Source organism: Lycorma delicatula, chromosome 10 (genome assembly GCF_047948215.1).
Source record: "Lycorma delicatula isolate Av1 chromosome 10, ASM4794821v1, whole genome shotgun sequence".
NCBI lineage: Eukaryota > Metazoa > Arthropoda > Insecta > Hemiptera > Fulgoridae > Lycorma > Lycorma delicatula.
The window spans coordinates 5368221-5388054 of NC_134464.1; the positions used below are offsets into that span (position 1 = coordinate 5368221).

Sequence of the window (19834 nt, forward strand, 5' to 3'; positions counted from 1 at the left end):
TGGTGCCTGCCCGTTCTTCCTGGATAATATCGCCAATTTCAAAAGTTATTAGCCTGTGGTCACTGAGGGTCTCCTCCCCCAACACTTCCCATCCCAACAACCTCTGCAAGCCTCTCATGTTCACAAATGTCAGATCTGGGACAGAAATCCCCACTCCTCCTCTCTCGAACGTCATTTCGCCTATTCGATTGACGCACTGAAGGTCCACTGAAGCCATAGCGTCCTCAAGAAGTCTGCCTCTTCGATCATCGATAGCTGATCCCCAACTCCGAACCTTAACATTAAAATCTTCGCCCACCACGACGATTTTCAACCTCCATCTGGCAATTTCCTCCACCAAATCATCAACCATTCTCGCATAAACTAAAAAGTCAGAGTTAGGTGACGAATATACACTAAACATCACCACCCTTGCCAGTTCCACCCATACATAGCCGGGTCCTGCGCCTTTATTATGTACTGCTGCTGTACCACAGGAGACCAGTATAGCCGCACCGGAATCAGCCGACACCACCCATCTGTCATCGACGATTGTTCTTCGATCCGGCTCACTCAGTAATATAATCCCGCAACCCCGGCGGACAGCTATTTCCCAGTAGGCATCCATAGCCCTGCTACTCCTGTTCGCATTAACATGCGGATTTCCCACCAGCCCTCAGCTCCCCCTCCGACACGTGGTTTCCCTTTGACCTCTGTATTAACTGGCCGCTGCCGACATCCATCACTCTTATGGCCCTCTCCATTACATCTAAAACATAGTCTAGACCGGTCTAGCTCTCCGCACTTCGCAGCCATATGGCCATTCTCTCCACACCTGAAACACCTCAATGTTTCCTCCCTCCGGCACACTCTGCAATTAATCCAGCCTATCTGTAACCTCTGAACATCGGATAACCTACGCGCTACAAATCCAGGCACGATTATCGTGGCATTCTGCGATCCTCCGTAAGCCGGCCGCAAGGATGTAACTCTCAAATCCGCCTCCATGCAGCCAGCATATACCGCCACCGACTTGACCACCTCAGCAGCTGTCGCGTCACGCTCTAAATATTTTATATAATAGTATGCTGGGCGAGCTCGTCGACCGACCTCTCTGACCGCAACCCCATCAACATGTTGCCTGATCGACTGCTCTAACAGACTCGCCTGTTTCGCCTTGACACGTATTTGTACTTCATCGGCGTTCCCTTTCCTAACCGACAGCACTTCAGTTACGCTATTGTCCACTCCTTCCTTTACACATTTGAACAGTTCAGTGAAGCTCCGCCCCTCAGCTCTGATCGACATCGTACGTGACGGCTCACCCTGTCGAGTAGCCTTCCGCTGTCCAGTAGACTCATCGATGTATAACATCCGCTCCTTACCAGCCTGTCTGCCATCGCACTCCAGCAAACGTTTCAAGACGGCTCCAGTTCTACCAGTCTTTTGCTCCTTTTGTGTGAGGACACAAAAGGAGCTTCCACTCCCATATCTCTTAGTTTCCTGATGCTCCTGAAGCAGTCGGCTATCATCCCATCTACATCCTCTGAGTTCACTACTATCGTATAGATAGTACCTCCCACATCTATTTCCTCACCACCGAATACATGCTTGGCCCCTCGACTGTCAACCAATATCCGATAAGCCCTACTCGTCCGCTTAGCTGAAATCGGTCGCAAATCATGTATTAATACAACGTCTCGTCCTTCCTTGTCTGTGAATGATGTATCAGCCATTTTTACCATCTTGAAAACTTCCTCGCCCCAGTGTTGGGCAACAAGTAGAGGAACCTGGTCGTCATCAACGCCCTCCTCCAGTTTCCTGATGATATCGTCAGATCCTATTCTTTTGAGCGTCTGGGTGGCCTTATCAGACCCTGGCCTTATTCTCGCTCTACAACCGCTACATAACCTCTGATTCTCAGACCCCTCTGCCTGCGCGGTCGCTTCGGTCTTTCGGGGGTAGTTCATTCAGCCAACCAGTTGAAATAATCAGCCTAACCCGCTGCACCAAGCCAACCAGGGCCGCAGACGTCGACTTAACATCCTGCTTAACTTCAGAACACGGTTTGACGGGAGAATCCAACAGCTCAGCTCGGGAACACAGATCTTCCAGGACAGTTGCAAATCCCGTGGTTAGCAGCTCCGGGCACACCTCCTGGGACCCACAGTTCTGGAGATCAGGACCAGAATCACCACCGGACTCAGCAGTCAAAGTCATAGAACTACCATCATCCGGACACGATCTCCGCTTGATGGCAGGCGAGGACGTTGCCGGGGGAGACAGTGATTTCTGTCGATTAAGGCTAGATTTGCCTCCCACCACAAAACACTCTTCCATTTCAACTACACAACGGTCCGTGAGATCGGGACTGTCATCCCCCGAAGAAGAGTCTGAACCAGCGTACTCTGCTACAGCAATCCGGCGGGTTTCCAAATGAGTAACCCTATCTTCCTTCCGCTTACAACGCGTCTTCCGACTGGTATCCTCCGATACCACCTTCAACAGGCTCGAGCGGTGACCCTTCCTAGAAGGTAAACCAGTGCCTCTCACTAAGAGACCAGACTCAGAGTCACCAGAAGAACATTTGTGAGGTCTACAACCCCGCAACGGCCTCCCCGCTCCCCTCAAAACTGGACGGCAGTCCTCTTCACTTTTCGGATCCTCAAAATCGGACATCAGAAGAAACGAACAGGATAATCCTCCAACACCAACAATAAAGAAATAACAAACAGTTGTTGGAAACAAACTATGCAAATATATAGTTTTACCAACTAAAGTTGGTGTAAAACACCAGAAAATGTATATATAAGTATAATATAATCTATTATAAATATAAGTAAATAATAAATAACACCCAACAGAACAAAATATAAAGATCAGAAACAGAAATAGTCACTGTTAACATGCTATGGTAAACAACTCAGATGTAAACAAAGTTTAATTAAATTAATAAAACAATAAAAACGGGAACAAAAGCAGAAAACTGAACTCAAATCAATCCAGCAAAAAACAATAACAAACAAAAACAAGCACAGTACACCAAAAGAACGTAAAAACGAACACTAGCAAGGAGTTAAAAGAAACACGCCTAATCACCATGGAACTCCATTCTAACCTCTTATTGTTATTGTTATGTTACTTCCTGCTACCTTAATATTTAATTTAATATAATCTATTTAAATCTATTGTCATATTTCATTACTTTTGTTTTTATTTATATTAAAATTTAATCATACACCTATCAATCGATCTAGTTCATTCAATATTGCTTCTAACTATTTTAAAATAATAATATTGTCTGTGAATCTTTTATTCAATTCATGAGTTTTTATTTTCTCTTCTTGGATACTTTTAGTTCTTATAAATGTATAAATTAGGAGAAATTTGGGGGATTCCAGAGCCTTAAGCTGGATTTTTTTTACAATCATTGAAGATGGAAAAAGATTCCTAGATAGATCAGTAAGTAGAGTTATCCCCCTTTAAACCTCATAAATATTTAGGATCCAGTAACTTTAAAGGTTCCAAATCCTTAATGTGGATCAAGCAGTAAGTAATCTAAACTCACAAACTAACAACAGGGAGGAAAGAGTCAATAGTTATAAAACATGAAAGAATATCCATGTTTTCCTCTGAGATTTATCCGTAGAAACCTTCATGGAGTGCATATCTCTATTTTGTCCATAATCCCTTGATCAGCAGAATACCTTTACTCCTATGTAAAACAACCACCTGTGAACTGGCTGAGGCTTCCTTAATGAAACCCTTGCCCATACTAAACATTATAACGATCGGTCCAAAATAAACTGAACCCAAAGCAAGTGAAGAACACATAAACTGTAAGGCGATATTATACAAGTAAATGAAAGACAAAAACCTACTTACATCGGTTACTTCATCTCTACAGGCACTGCTGGAAATGTTGACTGTCATGGTCCAGGCACAGTTTGCCCTAATAAATCAGGTTCACTGCGACTTGCTGTAACTCACCCCAATGAATGTTGGTAGTGGCATTGCGTATATTTTGTTGTAGTGTGTCAGTAGTTCGTGGATTGCTCTGATAAACTTTTCTCTTCAGGTTGCCCCACAAATAAAAATCACAATTGAAAAGATCAGGTGACCGTGGAAGCCACAGATCCTTTGAGACAGTCCTGTCATGTGTGAAAATGAGTGCACTGCTTCCAAGGAAGTGTGTGCTTTGTGTGCTGTCCTGCCATCCTGCTGGTAATATGCAAAATGCCAGTCATCTGGCATTAGTTGCTTTACAAAGGGCTGGAAGATGTTGTTAATGTAACATGCTGAGATCACTGTGCCTCTGAAGAAAATAGGTCTAATGATTTTCATCCCTAACACAGCACCCTATAGTGCAATCTTTACATCATGCAGCGTTTGCTTGAATATTTGTTGTGGATTTTCAACAGACTAGTATTGTGAATTTTGCAAATAGAGATTTGGATCAAGTAAACTATATTTGATTTCATGCAGTAGCCATATGCAATAATGTACACGTTTATCATGGTCTGTAGGTTGCCACAGTTGCCTTGTGGACTTAGTGGGGCTCTGCAACATCTGCTGCCGAATATTCTCCTTCTGCGTCTCTGCCCTTTTCACAGGTGGATATTGATGCTTCTTACCAAGCACAAATCCAGTTCATTCAAATATCTTTATGAGCTCATATATGAATGACTTGACAGGTGAATCACTGTTGAACTCTGCCTGGAATTTTTCTTGCACTCCTTTGATTGATCTGCCTGTCCTGTGTATAACATTCCTTGATAATGTATATTCTGGCATCCTTCATCAGCAGCATATTCGTGTGTGCGCCAACTACATTCCTTCTCAGATACAGTTTGTGTTCCCCCTGCTGTGATTTTCCCCTCTTGCCATTCAAGGTCAGTGTGTATCACAGCTTACTACATGCCATTTGAAATGTTATTGCTTGTTCCCATGTCAAATACACTAATACATTTTGGTTTCTCCTCTCCCATGATCAGTTTGGTTTATCTTGAAATGTTAATTAAATTTAGTGTTATTTAATTTACGTTATATTTAATATTATTAAATTTTAATTTTATAATTATTATTTTTTATAATTTTTACTTTTAATGTTGTTAGATTTATGCTGAAATGTTATTGCTTGTTGCTACATCAAAAACACTAACGCTTTTCGGTTTCTTCTCTCTCCCGAGTCTAGTTCGATTTATCTTGGGCCTCCCAGTATAATGTTTGAACATCTCCGACTTAATTTCAAACCATTCGAAACCTTTGTCGAAAACCTTTCCTTGGATCACTATGGTCTTAAATATTTCCTTTAATTTGTTTATTGGTTTTTCAACATGCATATTAAAAAACAGTGTAGTTAAGTATAACCATCTTTTACTCACTTCCATAGTGGATAATTTTTTTTTTTCATGTGTAATTACAAATTTCTATTTCAAACAGTTTTTCTTAAAATTTTACATTCCTCATTTTCAAATAACTTATGAAGATCTATAAATGTGATTTCAACAGCCAGTTTCTTTACCCTCCCTCCTAGATTATTTCAATTTTTTTTCTCATGTTTCATGCTTTTGGTGAATAAATAATTATAAAGTTTTTTCTTTATAGGATTCCCAAATGGGTGGTGTTGCTATCGCGTTAGGTCACGGCTCTGTGTTATTTGAATGTGCAAAACATGAATTGCATGCAACAACCGCATTAAGAAGACCTAACAGATTACACCCAACAAGAATAAGTCTTGTATTTTATCAACATCGAAATTTAAATAGACCAAAACACGGCTGGGAAGAATGGGAAGAAAAAATGAGATTAAGAAAACTTGGTGTTACAACGACATCCGGCTCAAACGGAAATCCACCGCCATCACCTTCATTAGAACGCTCACAAACACATTCTTCACAGATTTTAATGCGTTCTCCTACTTATACTACTACAACGTGGACAACACTTTTTCCGATGCATCCTTGCATGGTTACTGGACCATACCAAGAAGGAGGTGCTGTTAGTTAGATTTATTAATTTTTTTTTTGTTATCATTCATGTTGGCATTAATTCTGTTTGTTATAACAATCATCATAATTAAAACTCAAAAATATTATTCACACCGTATTCTAATTTTTCAAAAGATTTTTTATTTTGTGATAAGTTTATCCCAGTTAATAAACATTTCACCCTCATCTATTTCAGTGAGCAGTGGTTCACCTGTATAGCTGTGTATTAGGTAGTCGGAGAACATGTTAAATATTCTACAGATTACCTGATTCAGTTTCAAATAATTATCTATGAACATTGTATATTCATACATTGTATAGTTTATGTACATTGTACACTCAGTTTTGCTACTTGATCTAAAATATTACTGTTATGAGAAAAGAATATATTTTCTCTTAATTCCATCTTTTTACATTCATATTTTATAATATTATTAAGATTTGAATCTTTTTGGACTTATTACCTAAAAAAAATAATCTTTATTTAGAAAACTGATAGACAAGTGTAATCTGGTGTTTTGGACTATTATGAAATAAAATATAAAAAAACAAATATTAACATGTATTATAAAACTTAAAAATATAATTATGCTAACATAATCTGTCTCAAATTTTTCAAATGATACCAAAATAAACGAGGTTTAAGAGCAAAAGAAAAAATTATTTATTAGATTCATCATGAGGCAAAGAAAAGTAATATGTGAATCAATAAAAGTCTCAGTTTTTATTTACATAATTGGCCATATGGTTTTCACCATGGCGTTACTTTTATGTTTTTCTCGATTATTTTACCTTAAAACTGTTGAAACCTTTGAATGATTGATTCAAATGAGTCCAATTTAATAAAAAGTCTAAATTAACAGGTTGAAGCAATAAAATTTAGAAATACAAATAAAATAATACATATATATTTATGTAAAATGTATTAGAATAAAAGAAATTAAATCTTACAAACAACCATATATTTTTTAAGTCAACCCGTTTAATACTTTTTACACTTTAAAGAAAAGAACAAATTTTTCCCAGCGATTGTATTTTTAAAATGTTTACAATGTCCTTAAATTTAAAGTGTTTTGTAACCGTTTTTAATTTTTCAATATTTATATTTTTATTTTTTATAATCAGTATATAGACATGAAATAATGATTACAAGAAATTAATAATCTATATTTAACCTGGTTACATACTAACAGAGATGCCAAAGCATCTGTACACAGTTAGAAGTACAAGTAAAAAAGATTATACAAAAAATACAAGAAATAAAAAATATAAGAAAAAAAATATGGTAAGTTATAAAGACTTAAACAGAAAAATAATATGATTTTAATAATATGAAATCTGTAATTATGTCAGGACTATATTAGTAAATTATTTAATAGTTACCTTTTTTTTTTTATAAAAATGAATATCTTACTTGCAAACATAGTTTTCTTTTAAAGAATAAATATCAAAATTAATTACTGTTATTAATTGCTCAACTATTAACTTAAAAAATGTTTAAACTTGAACCATTACATACTGTGAAAATCAGCATAAAAATTTTTTATGATACTACTACTTTACTAGTATCAAACTACTGTCCTACATACATAAAATAAATTTTATTGAATGACTGTTAGCGATAAAAAAGCATATAATTATAACACCTGAACCAAAATTAATAAGAAATACATGTAATGAAGAGATAATAATTGTTCGCTCTCACTTAGTGAAATCAGTATGTAAATAAAACTTTATTTAATAAGAAGTAAAGCACAAATCTAACAATTTCTGATCAAACTTATGAAACCTGTGTACTTTTTATCTAATGTGAATGTAAAATTAAATAAATAAAAAACAAATATGGTAATCTTATTTTTATAATATTAAGAAGAAATACAATTAAATAAACATCAGATATATTAAATACAGAGAAACAATTATAATAATAATTTAAAGAACATTTTTGCAGGAGTAAGAAATAATAGCTCGTAACAGTAATAATGTAATATAATTAAATAATATGTGCAGAGTAATTTAATTAAGTTTAATGAATTATTGTATTGATAAGGATAATCATTATTATCATTCATGATCAAATTATATTAAATCTGTCATGACCAAAATAATTTTACATGGTAGACAAAATTTTACTTCTCTATTGATATCAGAGAGAAGGTTGGTTAACTTTAAATGATAAATTTAAAAAATCATAATACACAATTTTTTTCGTGATAAATAAATTTAATTAAAAGTATTTAAAAAAAGAAATTATTTCAAGCTGACATGTTTAATAACATTAAAAAAATATGATAAATTTACATTTTATTATTATTATTATAAATGGAACAATATAAAAATTCATTCTAAAAATGTACGAGGGAATTTATTCATAATTTTTTTTTAAATTACCAAATACAAAAACTGTAATATCAAATTCATTGTGTGTATGGTGGTTATATATGCATAGTTATTATAAACTGTTATCACTGCCGTAGTAATACTCTCATTTATAATTTTTAATAAAAAATAAAAACAATAGATTTTAATTATTTATTTTTTTAAATTAAAAAATAATATTTGATTTTTAAATAAAATTAAACAACATACGAATAAAAAAATTGTAAAAAATATTATAAATAATGATAATACTGTGTATATATATATATATATATATATATATATATATATATACTATATGTATATATACTATATACATATCTTGTTTTATTTTTGTGCCATGATATAATTTTTTTAATATATATACATTTTTCTTACATTTAAGATTAATTTATTTATTATTTATTTAAATTAATGTAAAACTAGTTGATTAAAAATAATGAGTTTTTTCATGTAAAAATTAATTTTTTATTCATGTATCTTGTAAATGTATTAAATAATAGTTAGTGTTTTATTTAATATTACTATTAATCTTATTATCAGTTGTTATTTGTGTATTATTATTATTATTATTATTATTATTTTTAAACATTCCTGTTTTATATAATTATGTATGAAATATTTTCCAGAATGTAGTAATATTTTTTGAATGCTTTGATTAAAATTTAAGTTATTATAATATGATTAAATAGTTTTATAATATGTAAGGTAACATTATTAGTTAATATTATTGTAAGTACAGTAGGACTTTTTTTGCTATCGACATTCGGAATGATCTTTTTGACAATTATTAATAGAAAAAATTAATATCTGAAAAAATATAAATATGTATTTAAGCCTCATTTAGTAACCTGCAACTGTACGATATGTATTAATAAATATTTATATAAATTAATCATCGTCTTAAATAGTAAATAAAAAATAATAACGTATATATGAGAGTGAATCAGAAAATAAATAACTGTAATACGGGAATTATTTTTGTCTCGTGATGGAAACATCCCTTACCAGTAAAAATACAGTGCAGTCATTACATAGTATAATAAATTTCCTTTTTCAGTTTACTTTATAATTTCTTTTAATATGTTTATTCTTACGTTTGCATAAAGTCTTAGCAGAGGAGATCCATGGGATGTTTTCTGTTTAAAAAAAGAAATGTCGATATTATGTTATTGTATTATAACATTACTAAATATATTGAAAAGTTTTATTACTTTAATAATATCATTCAATTAATACTAGATTATTGTCAGGTATTTTGGAAACTATTAGGCACAGTTTAAAGCTGAATTTCTTGCATTTGATTTTGTAAGAAGTTCTAACATGTATGTTAACAGAAGTTTAATTATATTTTATCTGTTCTACAAAATCATTTCATGAATTCATCGATTGTTGCACCTAAAATGTAAGATATTGACGTAACCAGTAATTTCATATATAATAACATTTTGACCGTAAACAATGCGTTGGACATCACCATTTTGCATTTACTATGTATAATAAACTTTATTCTCAAAACACTTCCTCGCTAAAGAAAACATACTATAAACTGTTTCTTATTACTAACACTATGTCAAGAACTCATTGTTTACAAGTTTTTATAACAAATAAATCAGTTTATAGTTATATTAGCATAACTTATTATTTATATCTCAACAACTGATTTATTGTAAACTGACAGAGTTGATCATTATATAGAAAAAATAATTCCCACATTCATGATTACAAATAAATTTTTTTTTGTATCTAATAGTCGTGTTGGTTTTAGCTCTCAGTAGTCATAAAAAAGAAAAAAGTATTCATAAAAATAATTGTAAAAACTAAAATTTATTACGGTTCTGGCATTAAGAAAATATTCAATGTTCCATTTAAAAAAAAAATTATCTTAAATTACCTTAAAACTGTTGAAACCTGAATTTACGACTTTATCATGGAGTGAGTGTTATTAAGTCTCAAAATAAAAATGAAAACCTGATTAAAAAATATATATATATTGAATTTTGTTCTAAATAATTCATTAGTTAACAGTTTTTGCCTGTATTTTGTTGTATTTTATCACAGTCCTATTAGTTTGTAAAATTTAGTTTTCTGTTATATTCTCAAAAACAGGTGAGAATATAGAGAGCAATTTTCGTGTGACTTTTTACACTGTCATTTCTTATTTTCTTTTGAGCCTGCAAAAAACATATCTTAGTAGGGTTTTGTTTTGCAACTGTTGCAGGAATTTTCATAATAAAATGAGGTCACTTCTTTGCTTGAATACATAGAGTATTTCCTAATGTTGCCCACAGCTCAGGTATTTGTGAAATATTTTCAAAAACTTGCTGTACAAAATTCAACCTGAATTCTGGAAATGATTCTTTTTTCTTGTAAAAGATTTCCAAACTACAAATGAATTATAAAGAGCTTCATCAATAAGGTAAAAAAACATTTTCTTGTAACTTTTGGAATATCTTTTCATCACTGGATAACAAGATAAAACTTTGTCTTGATAATATACACCACACTTTCCATTGTTATAGTCTATAACAAAGTTTAACTACTTGAACTTCTTCTACTTCTCTAAGATCCCTAACTTTTTATTACCCTTCTGATTTTACCCAATGTGGGTAAAACCAATGTTTTGGGTTATGTACAGTTGAGATAAATACATCTGTCTTATCAAGCCATTTTAAGCTCAGGACATTATTTGCTCTTTGATGTCTACTTCTGCTGATAGTTTTTTTTCACACCAGTTAGAGGCATATTTTTCTGTGACCAAGAACAGTTCCTACAGCACACATTTTATTTTCTAAAAGTAGTCTAAATAACGTAGGAGAATTATACCAGTTACCAGTAAAAATAGTATAAGCCTGGTTCAAAAGTGGTTCACCAAGGTTCATTACAACAGCTTCACTTGCTAACATATTTACATGCTTATTTTGGCTACAATAAACAGAAAATTTCCAAAATTTCTCATTCGTTCAATTTATGAAACTTTACACCAAATGAAGCTATTTTGAGGGATTGAATTGAATATACAATAACCATCCCCTACAATTCATCAAACTTTCATCTACTGCTGCATTTTTGTCTGGTGTGTACAAATCTGCAAATTTCACATTTATATATTCAATAATAGGTTTTATTTCCTTTAGCCTATCATTATCCTCCTTTGAATCTTTTACGAAATGATGGTACTTGCATAATAGTAGAAAACTTTTATAGGGTATCACCTGGGAAAAATTGGCATATGAAGAATTTTTCTTTTTATCCAATATAATTCAAGTCATTGTTTAAGATTCTGCGACATCAAAATAATTATTGAATTCAATTCATCTACTGTAACCTCGCTCCATTTTTGACGATTCTGAACATCCACAGTAGGTATTTTCAGTTGAGGGTACCTGTTACTTTCCAACATAATAATTTTGAAAAAATCATCATCAAGAATATCGCTAAATGCTTTGGTTTGTTTAGGAACATTATCAATTTGACAATTTTTTTTTTGAAATTGTATCTTCCTTCACACCAGAATTACAATAAAAGTAATTTTAACGATGTTACTGTTTTCATTTTTCCAGTTCCAAGTATAAACATAACCTCACTGCATCATTCTCTTCACTGTCACTTTCACTGTTACTGACCGATTCATAGTCAGTATTTGTCAGTATTTCAACATCATTCTCATCAGTATCGTCATTATCATTGCATATAAAAATCGTTCATTATTATCAGATTCATTTCTTTTTTTTAACCTCCGGGACCACCATTACGTATTACTTCAGAGGATGAGATGAATGACAATTTTTGTAGCTTGTGAAAATGCCATGCCTGACCGGGATTCAAACCCAGGACCTCCAGATGAAAGGCCAAGACGCTACCAGTTGTATCACAGAGGCCGGCCATCAGGTTCATTTGCAAAATTATCATGCACAGAACTCATAATGCAACTAAACACTAGCTACTGAAAAACGAAACAAAAAATAACAAGCGTATGGTTACCAAATGGTAAATGCATGCACAATGACAAAAAAGTAATAAAATTTCGTTTTGTAATATGAAAATTCCTTCAGAAAAACAAGTCATAAATTGTTAAAGTAATCAAGAAATATATAAAACTGCATAATAAAATACGATAAGGAAGAAACAAAATAAAAGGACAAGTTTTTTGTGGTTTTATTCAGAGTATGTTGAAAACAACACTTATTAGCAGTCTTTAAAAGTATGATGTATAAAGAAAATGAACACGCATGACATTTAGAAAATTATTACTAAGTACTGTAATACATTGAGATAACATTGCGAGCAGATTTGTGAAAATCTGTGAAGGCACACAGAGAGAGAGTCTAGCTTGTCAGTTGGTGCCTGAGAATCCATGGCAAATTGTACTTGTCAAAGTCAGTCAATAGGTTAACAAACAAAGGAGCCTATAAAATATATTTAATGTCATTAATAATTTTTTTTTTAATTTTCATCATTAAGACGACCAATTCATAAGTAAATTTAATGGAAACATATCATAACACATCTACCTACATCCATTTAAAATATATTTTTAATCATGAAATTGCAATATAAAGTCTTCTTAGTATAGAAGAAAAATGTTTTATTTTATGAACTTTTTTAAATCATTTTTTTATTAATCACAGTTAAAACACATGAGTAGCATTAGAAAGAACGTAATGAAACTTATGTTTAAGAATCTTAATTTATATAAGAATCAGTAACTAAGTAAATAAGTTGTTAATAGTTAAACTGAACTAGGTTGTATTTAATGTTTTATTTCAAATAATAGATTAGTATTTTCTTCTAAAGAATTCAGTTATAAGATTAGTTACCAGAAGGTCTACTCCCTGGTCCTAACTCTGAAAATAATTTCATAAAAAAATGAGTTCACCTTTTATTCCTGCAATATATTGAATCTAGTATTCCTTTACTCTATAAATTTTATGAGAAATTAACTTGTTAAATCAGTTCTTTTGATACAACATTTAACTTCTTTTTTTTTATTATAAATAATAATGCTGTATTTATCGACTGAAGCTGAATATTTATTTTTGAATTATGTTTAATAAAAATTGTACATTTGCAAATAACAATCGTAATTCATATTTGATTATAACTGATAATATTATAGTAGGTTGCGTAATTAAAGTTCTACTGTACAAAAGAATTATCGATCATATCAAATGTAATATTTTTTTTAATATGACATTTTTTTTTAACCTTTTTATTTAAGATAATTTAATCCTACAAAAAAACAAAATATGTTATTTTTTAAAATTAAAAATAAATTATTTATCAGTGATAATATATATATTTAAATGATAATGAAAAAATTAGATAATACTTACAAACAAAACAAAAAAGTTGAAAAATTAGTTTGCGAATAGTATTTGTTTATTTTATTTATGAAGGTGTTAGTTGACTGATTGATTGTATGTTTTGTATTTTTACAAGGAATATTATAATTACATGTAAAAATAAATAAAAAATATTGATGTACGTACATTTTGATAGTAGAATATAGAAAAAGTTATTAAAAAAAGAAAGTATTTATAATAAAATGCTAATATTTCTCCAGTACAATCATTCATTTATGCACAAGTATTATGGGAAAAAAAATATATAATGTAATAGTAAATTGTGACAACAGTAATATATAATTAATTATATTTATTAATATTATAACAGTGCTTTAAATAAAATAATTATAACATTTTTAAAAAGTAAAAAAAGAATGTGTATAATATATACATATATATATAATTATTAAAAATCAATAGTTGTGTGATAGTACAGTAATATCGTATTTTATATGTAAATTTGTATGTTTTGAATAACTGAGTTAAAAAAATGAGAAAAATGTATTTATTTTTAAACGTTATTCAATTTTTTTAAAGGTTGTAAAATTTTCTTAAGGCATGATTATAGTTTTCATCATATTTTATTTATTAATTTTAATTAAAGTTACATGTCATCTTGCAATATTTTTCATGGTCATTTTATCTTTAATGTTATTTTTTTATTACCAGTTCTTTAATAACTTATCTATATGACCGTTTATATATATATATATATATATATATATATATATATATATACATATGTATTTAAAACTTTATGTAAAACTGGCCTCTTGTTTTTGGTTATTTTTCTCTCACATCTGATTATCTAACATCTAATTATTAAACTGTGATGAATTCATATACTACAATTATGTAATTGTGATATAGCAGCCACAATACTACTTTATTGAAATATGGCATACTGGCTTATCTGACATTATTGAAACAGTAATATATAATTAGTTTTTATTAATATAAATCTATTATATATTTATTAATATTTTAAGTGCTTTAAATAAAAGTGTATAATGAGGTACTCACCTGTTTTTATCAAAATAAATTATAGTTAGATGGTTTCTATTATATTTTATAATTTTAGGGCTACATATTTTATATTATTTGATCCTTTTTTTGGATATAGAGATTCAATTTTTAAATTATACCGTTTTATAAAATTGAATTTGGTTGACATTCACGTAACTATAGATCCTAATTTTGGTGGTTAACTGTAGGTTAGAAATTTTTTGGAGATTCCAATAGGCTGATAGAATGAAACACACGCTATAATGGCCGGTAAAATACAAAACTATATTGATTTTTTGATTAAGAGAACAAAATATCTAAAAGGGATTTGATTTCATGCTCCATCAAATCACATTGTTTCTGTGATCATAAATATGGGAGCACCATAAGATTAAAACCAATAATATTTCAAAATTTTGTTTATTTAAGAATAGAAAGGTTTACTGGTACAGATTTCTTTCTATTATGTCCGCTCCTCAGTTGTAGATATACTGGGCCTTCTCGCTCAATAATATCTGCTCAAATTGTTGTTCCCTTTAATTGTTTAATGATGAACTTTATGGGAAAAATACAATAGAAAAGTTTTAAATATTAATTTCAGAAGTTTATTTTATTGTCTCATCAATTTTTCTCTTCTTAAAAGAATAAAATGCATTTTAACCGACCATATAACTACAATTTTTGATTATTATAAATTTTGCTGTAATATAGCAAAATTCACAGAACATTTAAAAATATATTCTCTGTGATTTTTTTAAATCTTAGATCAACGTGATATCAGATTCTAACAAAACCCCCTTTTGGTGAGAACTTTATTGTATAATTTTAAGTTATGAAACATACTAGTGGTTACATGAAATAAGAGGCCATATTTTCTTTTCTGTAAAAGTAATAACCCTGTTTATTCAATTAATAAAACGGTATCAAAAAATTCTGTTTTGGATAATTAATGTTATAGGTATTGATTCTGTTATATTTTTTTATTTTATTTTTTTTATAGGAAGCCATGAAACAGATAAACATTTTATTGTTATTATTATTATTATTTTCCATTAATAAACCAATAACATTTGGAGAAATGATTTTACCTATATTAATAAGTGTAATAATATTATAATAAAAAATGATCCTGCCTTTGTCTTTCAGTGAGAATTTTTAGAATAAGATTTTACGAGTAATGTAAAAAAAAGTTATAACCTTCCTAGTCGTTTTTTTTAATTATGGTACGGTTACATTTGATAAATAATTGAGTAAATTGATAACGTAATTAAATCATTAATAACATTAGAATGCACAGTGAAAGATTATTTTTATTATTATTACTATTAAACGTAAAAGTATTAAATGAATTAATTTACAAATCAGATGATCTCAGATTTTGTCTAATTTTTATTATCATTATTAATATTTATTAGTCCTACATTATTATATTTTTAAAACAAAAATCATTTTATTTATTTAATATTTTAAACATCACTGAACAAATGACCTTTTTGTGTTCAACAACCTAAACAAATGTTTTTTTTTTGTTTTTTTTTTGAGTAATTAATTATTATTTTTATTACTGCATCTTATGTGTATTTGTAAATTTTAATCTTTTATTTTAATTAATTAATAATCTTGAATATGTTTGAATGTTGGTCCAATTTGTATGAATGTATCATTTATTTATTACAGTTTTGAATGATTTTTTATGTATGAATGTATGTTTAAAGAATGTATTTTACTTTTTTCTGTATAATATTAATAAAATGCCAAATTTTTTTTATTATTTGATTGTCATTTAAAGTTTTTTTTATAAATAATTTTGTTTATTGATAATCAATTTAGTAACTTTATTAAAACAGTAATAATTATTTATATTTATACTTTATTATTTTTAACTAATACTAATTTTTTGTTCGTTTGTTAGTCAGTGCATTTAATATTAAGTAAAACACATCTTGTTTATTGTATGCATATATTTACATGCATATATACATACAGTATACACGTATGTATATTGTACGATATACAATATATATGTATACATATTCTTTATATACATTTGGTAATTGTATGATAAAAAATATGTAAATATTGGCAATGTTTTCACATCATGGTTTTTCATTTTTTTAATTTAAAATATAATGAAATTCATGGAATGGAAGTTTTTGTTATTTAATCAATGAAAATCCACAAGCATGATAGTTTATTAACAAAAAAAAGAAGGAAAATTATGCACTCTGTGAAAAACTTAGAAATATTGATGAGAAAAAACCTGTTTCTCAAAGTAATCATTTGAAAATAGAAAGCACTGTAGCAAGAAATGTTCTAATTTGAAAATTGCATCCATTTTTCTTCAATTAATCCTTTACAGAGCAATTTCACTTTCACTACTAGAATATATGATGTGCTGTTAATCTGTATGGGTTTTTTTTAATGGTAGTAAATATCTAATTTTAAGAACATTATAAAGAAATAATAAATAAATAGTTTTTCTTTTAAGAAGTTACAAGTTTGAAGTTTGAGATATTTAATTATTGAAATTTATTAATAATCATTAAAAAGAGGAATAAATCCAATTTACATAAATATATGTTTTAGTGCTAAATATTAAGTTTCCCACAAATCGAATGACTGAGAGAATGGCTCTATGTGATAGAGCCATTACTTAATTAACCACCAAATACCGTTAACACTTTTTTATGTATTATTGTATACATTCTTTTCCTTACTTAATATATTTATCATTCATTATCTGATTATGATTACTTTTACGTAGGAAAGTAAACTTAGATATCCTTTTTATAAAAATCAATTAGAGTACTTCACTATTGCTATCTCTGCATAAATGTTTTATAACATTAATCTGTATGAAAATACCTTTAAATCTGATAACCTTTTGTACATTTATGCAACTATTAAATATTTTTCATCACTTCAAAAATAAAAATTAAAGGTATTTAAAATTGTTTCTTGCTTTTCTCATAAGAGAAAAATTTTATTTTTTTTCCTGGAATACTTCCAAAATATCATTTTATAACATATTCCACAAACAATTAAAAAATTACCGTAATTCCAGGTTTAAAGTTAAGATAATGGAACATTAAAAACATGGGGTCAACTTTTATACAAGAGTTTATAAATATTCTATTAGGAAAAAAGTATATAATTCATTTTTAGAATCTTTTGTTATTTATTTTTTGCGAATAATATCAAAAATTATTTGATTATTAAATTCTTTATTATACATCTTCCAAGTGTTTAGGATTATCTTGCGATTTTAATTCATACATTTGAATAGCCCAACTCATAATAATATTTTATCCAGTTGCTATTTTATCAACCATCTCGTCAGGAAAATTTTTTACACTTCTCAAATCCAAGTTGTCACATACCCTTAATCATATATTAGGATTCAAAAGAAGAATTTTTCTCAGTCTACTTTTCTGTAAATCATGAAAAAGTTTTTCAGTAAAGAAATACTGAGGTTGTATATATAAACAGTTTAAAATGTTTTATTTTTCAAAATGTTCAACTTTTAACTAAAATAAAGGATTGTATTTCATATGTTTTATAACTTTCATCATTTAAAATATTGAACGCTTGACTAAATTAAAAAAAAAGAATAAACACGACTCCTGTAACAGATAGCACTTCATCCAGAAGGTCACAGGCTTGTTTCCCAGTCAGGCTTAACCGTTTCAAATATACCATAATTACAAAGTTTCTTATCAAGTGTCCACACACCTTGAACTTATGTGGCAAATAAATCATTAAAAAAAATAAATAAATGTGAAATTTAATAATGCCAGCATATACTTACAAAAAGTTGTGATTGTGTACACTCTTAAAAATTAACATCAGATGTGTTTGTAATATTGAATTGAGCTTACCATTACCGCTGTCCTGAAGTTTATAAAAAGTATGTGTTGATTTAATCATGATAATAATGTAAACTTAATTTATACAGTAGTAAATCTCTAGTTAATCTTCCAGAACACCCTCCGATGTGAACTTAATTTCTTTTGTCTCATCAATTTATACACCAGGATTTATGGTATTTTTTCTTAAATCCTGAAAAAGAATTTTTTTTAATTCATTAATTACAAGTATGGTAATTGCTTGGATGAAGTTCCAGCTTTTTATTAGTTTTACATAGCCCGCTGAAGGAATAAGGGTCTCTAGTTCTATAGACTAAATATGTCACAGCTGTGTTTAGTTGATAATTATAAGGAATCTTTTATAACTGTACCTCATTTATCATACAAAAAGAGTATTTCAGTTTAGATAAATACACCAAGTTTTGTTAAAATTACTTTTCTTGAAAATCACTCTTAAATTGAGAACGATCTTAAAAAACCATTATTTTTTGTTTTAATTACAATTATTAAACATTTATGATTAGTTTGGCTGTAATAATACTCTAGTTACTGAACAACAAAGTAGAATAACTTCAAAAATTATTAGAAAATGAATGATAATATAAATTATAATGTAAATTATATAATATAAATTCATGTCATTCCATGGTGGTATCCTTTAATCCATCAGCAAAATTAAACACATCTGGCATTAGAAATTCTGCAAAATGCATTCCACTTTTTTTTTCTACTCCAAAAAATATTTAAAAAAATAAATAATTGAGAATAATAATTTAGAAAATTGTATAATTTTAGTATGTTCTTGAAAAAGGTGCTTTCACTTATTAAATGACTACTTGACAAAAATCAGAATTTTATATTCCTGTTACATATATATATATGTATATTGTATGTTCAATAATCAACTGATAAACCAGTGAAATAGAGATAATTTTATTTTAATTTCTTTTAAAAATAAACAAAAAACTAGTCAAAAGAAATGTGTATAGTGTTCATCTATTTTTGAAATCCATTGTTCATTTTTGTTTTATTTTTCTTTTAATTAAAAAAAAAAAAAAAAAATTATATGTAATATAGTTTAAGCATGATTATAATATGTTCATTTTTAAGCAAATGCTTTACAATAATGTATGAATGAATCTTTTTTATAGATTTTTGCCAATATTATTATTATTTATGTATTATAAAGTAATAGTGTAAGCTAGTTTTTATGTTACTGTATTATTATTATTATTATTACTACTGCTAATTAATGTTTCTGTAGCTT

General features: G+C 28.9%; 2 protein-coding genes across 2 annotated transcripts in view; both read left to right on the top strand.

The window, feature by feature from the left end:
• The window catches only part of LOC142331648 (uncharacterized), a 46533-nt gene extending 41331 nt beyond the window's left edge, over positions 1-5202 (top strand). The window contains exon 7 of the mRNA XM_075377671.1: positions 5095-5202. Within this exon, the coding sequence (XP_075233786.1) occupies positions 5095-5202 (108 nt within the window). The remainder of the gene's footprint in view (positions 1-5094) is intronic.
• A 389-nt stretch (positions 5203-5591) lies between these two features.
• LOC142331196 (methylcytosine dioxygenase TET-like) lies at positions 5592-6061 on the top strand. The gene has a single exon (XM_075376933.1). The coding sequence runs from the start codon at positions 5596-5598 to the stop codon at positions 5986-5988; it is 393 nt and encodes a 130-aa protein (XP_075233048.1). The 5' UTR covers positions 5592-5595; the 3' UTR covers positions 5989-6061.
• The last annotated feature ends 13773 nt before the right edge of the window (positions 6062-19834 follow it).

What these genes read in the sequence shown, in the direction of transcription:
- LOC142331196 (XM_075376933.1), top strand. Translation starts at nt 5,596, where the DNA reads ATGGGTGGTGTTGCTATCGCGTTAGGTCACGGCTCTGTGTTATTTGAA.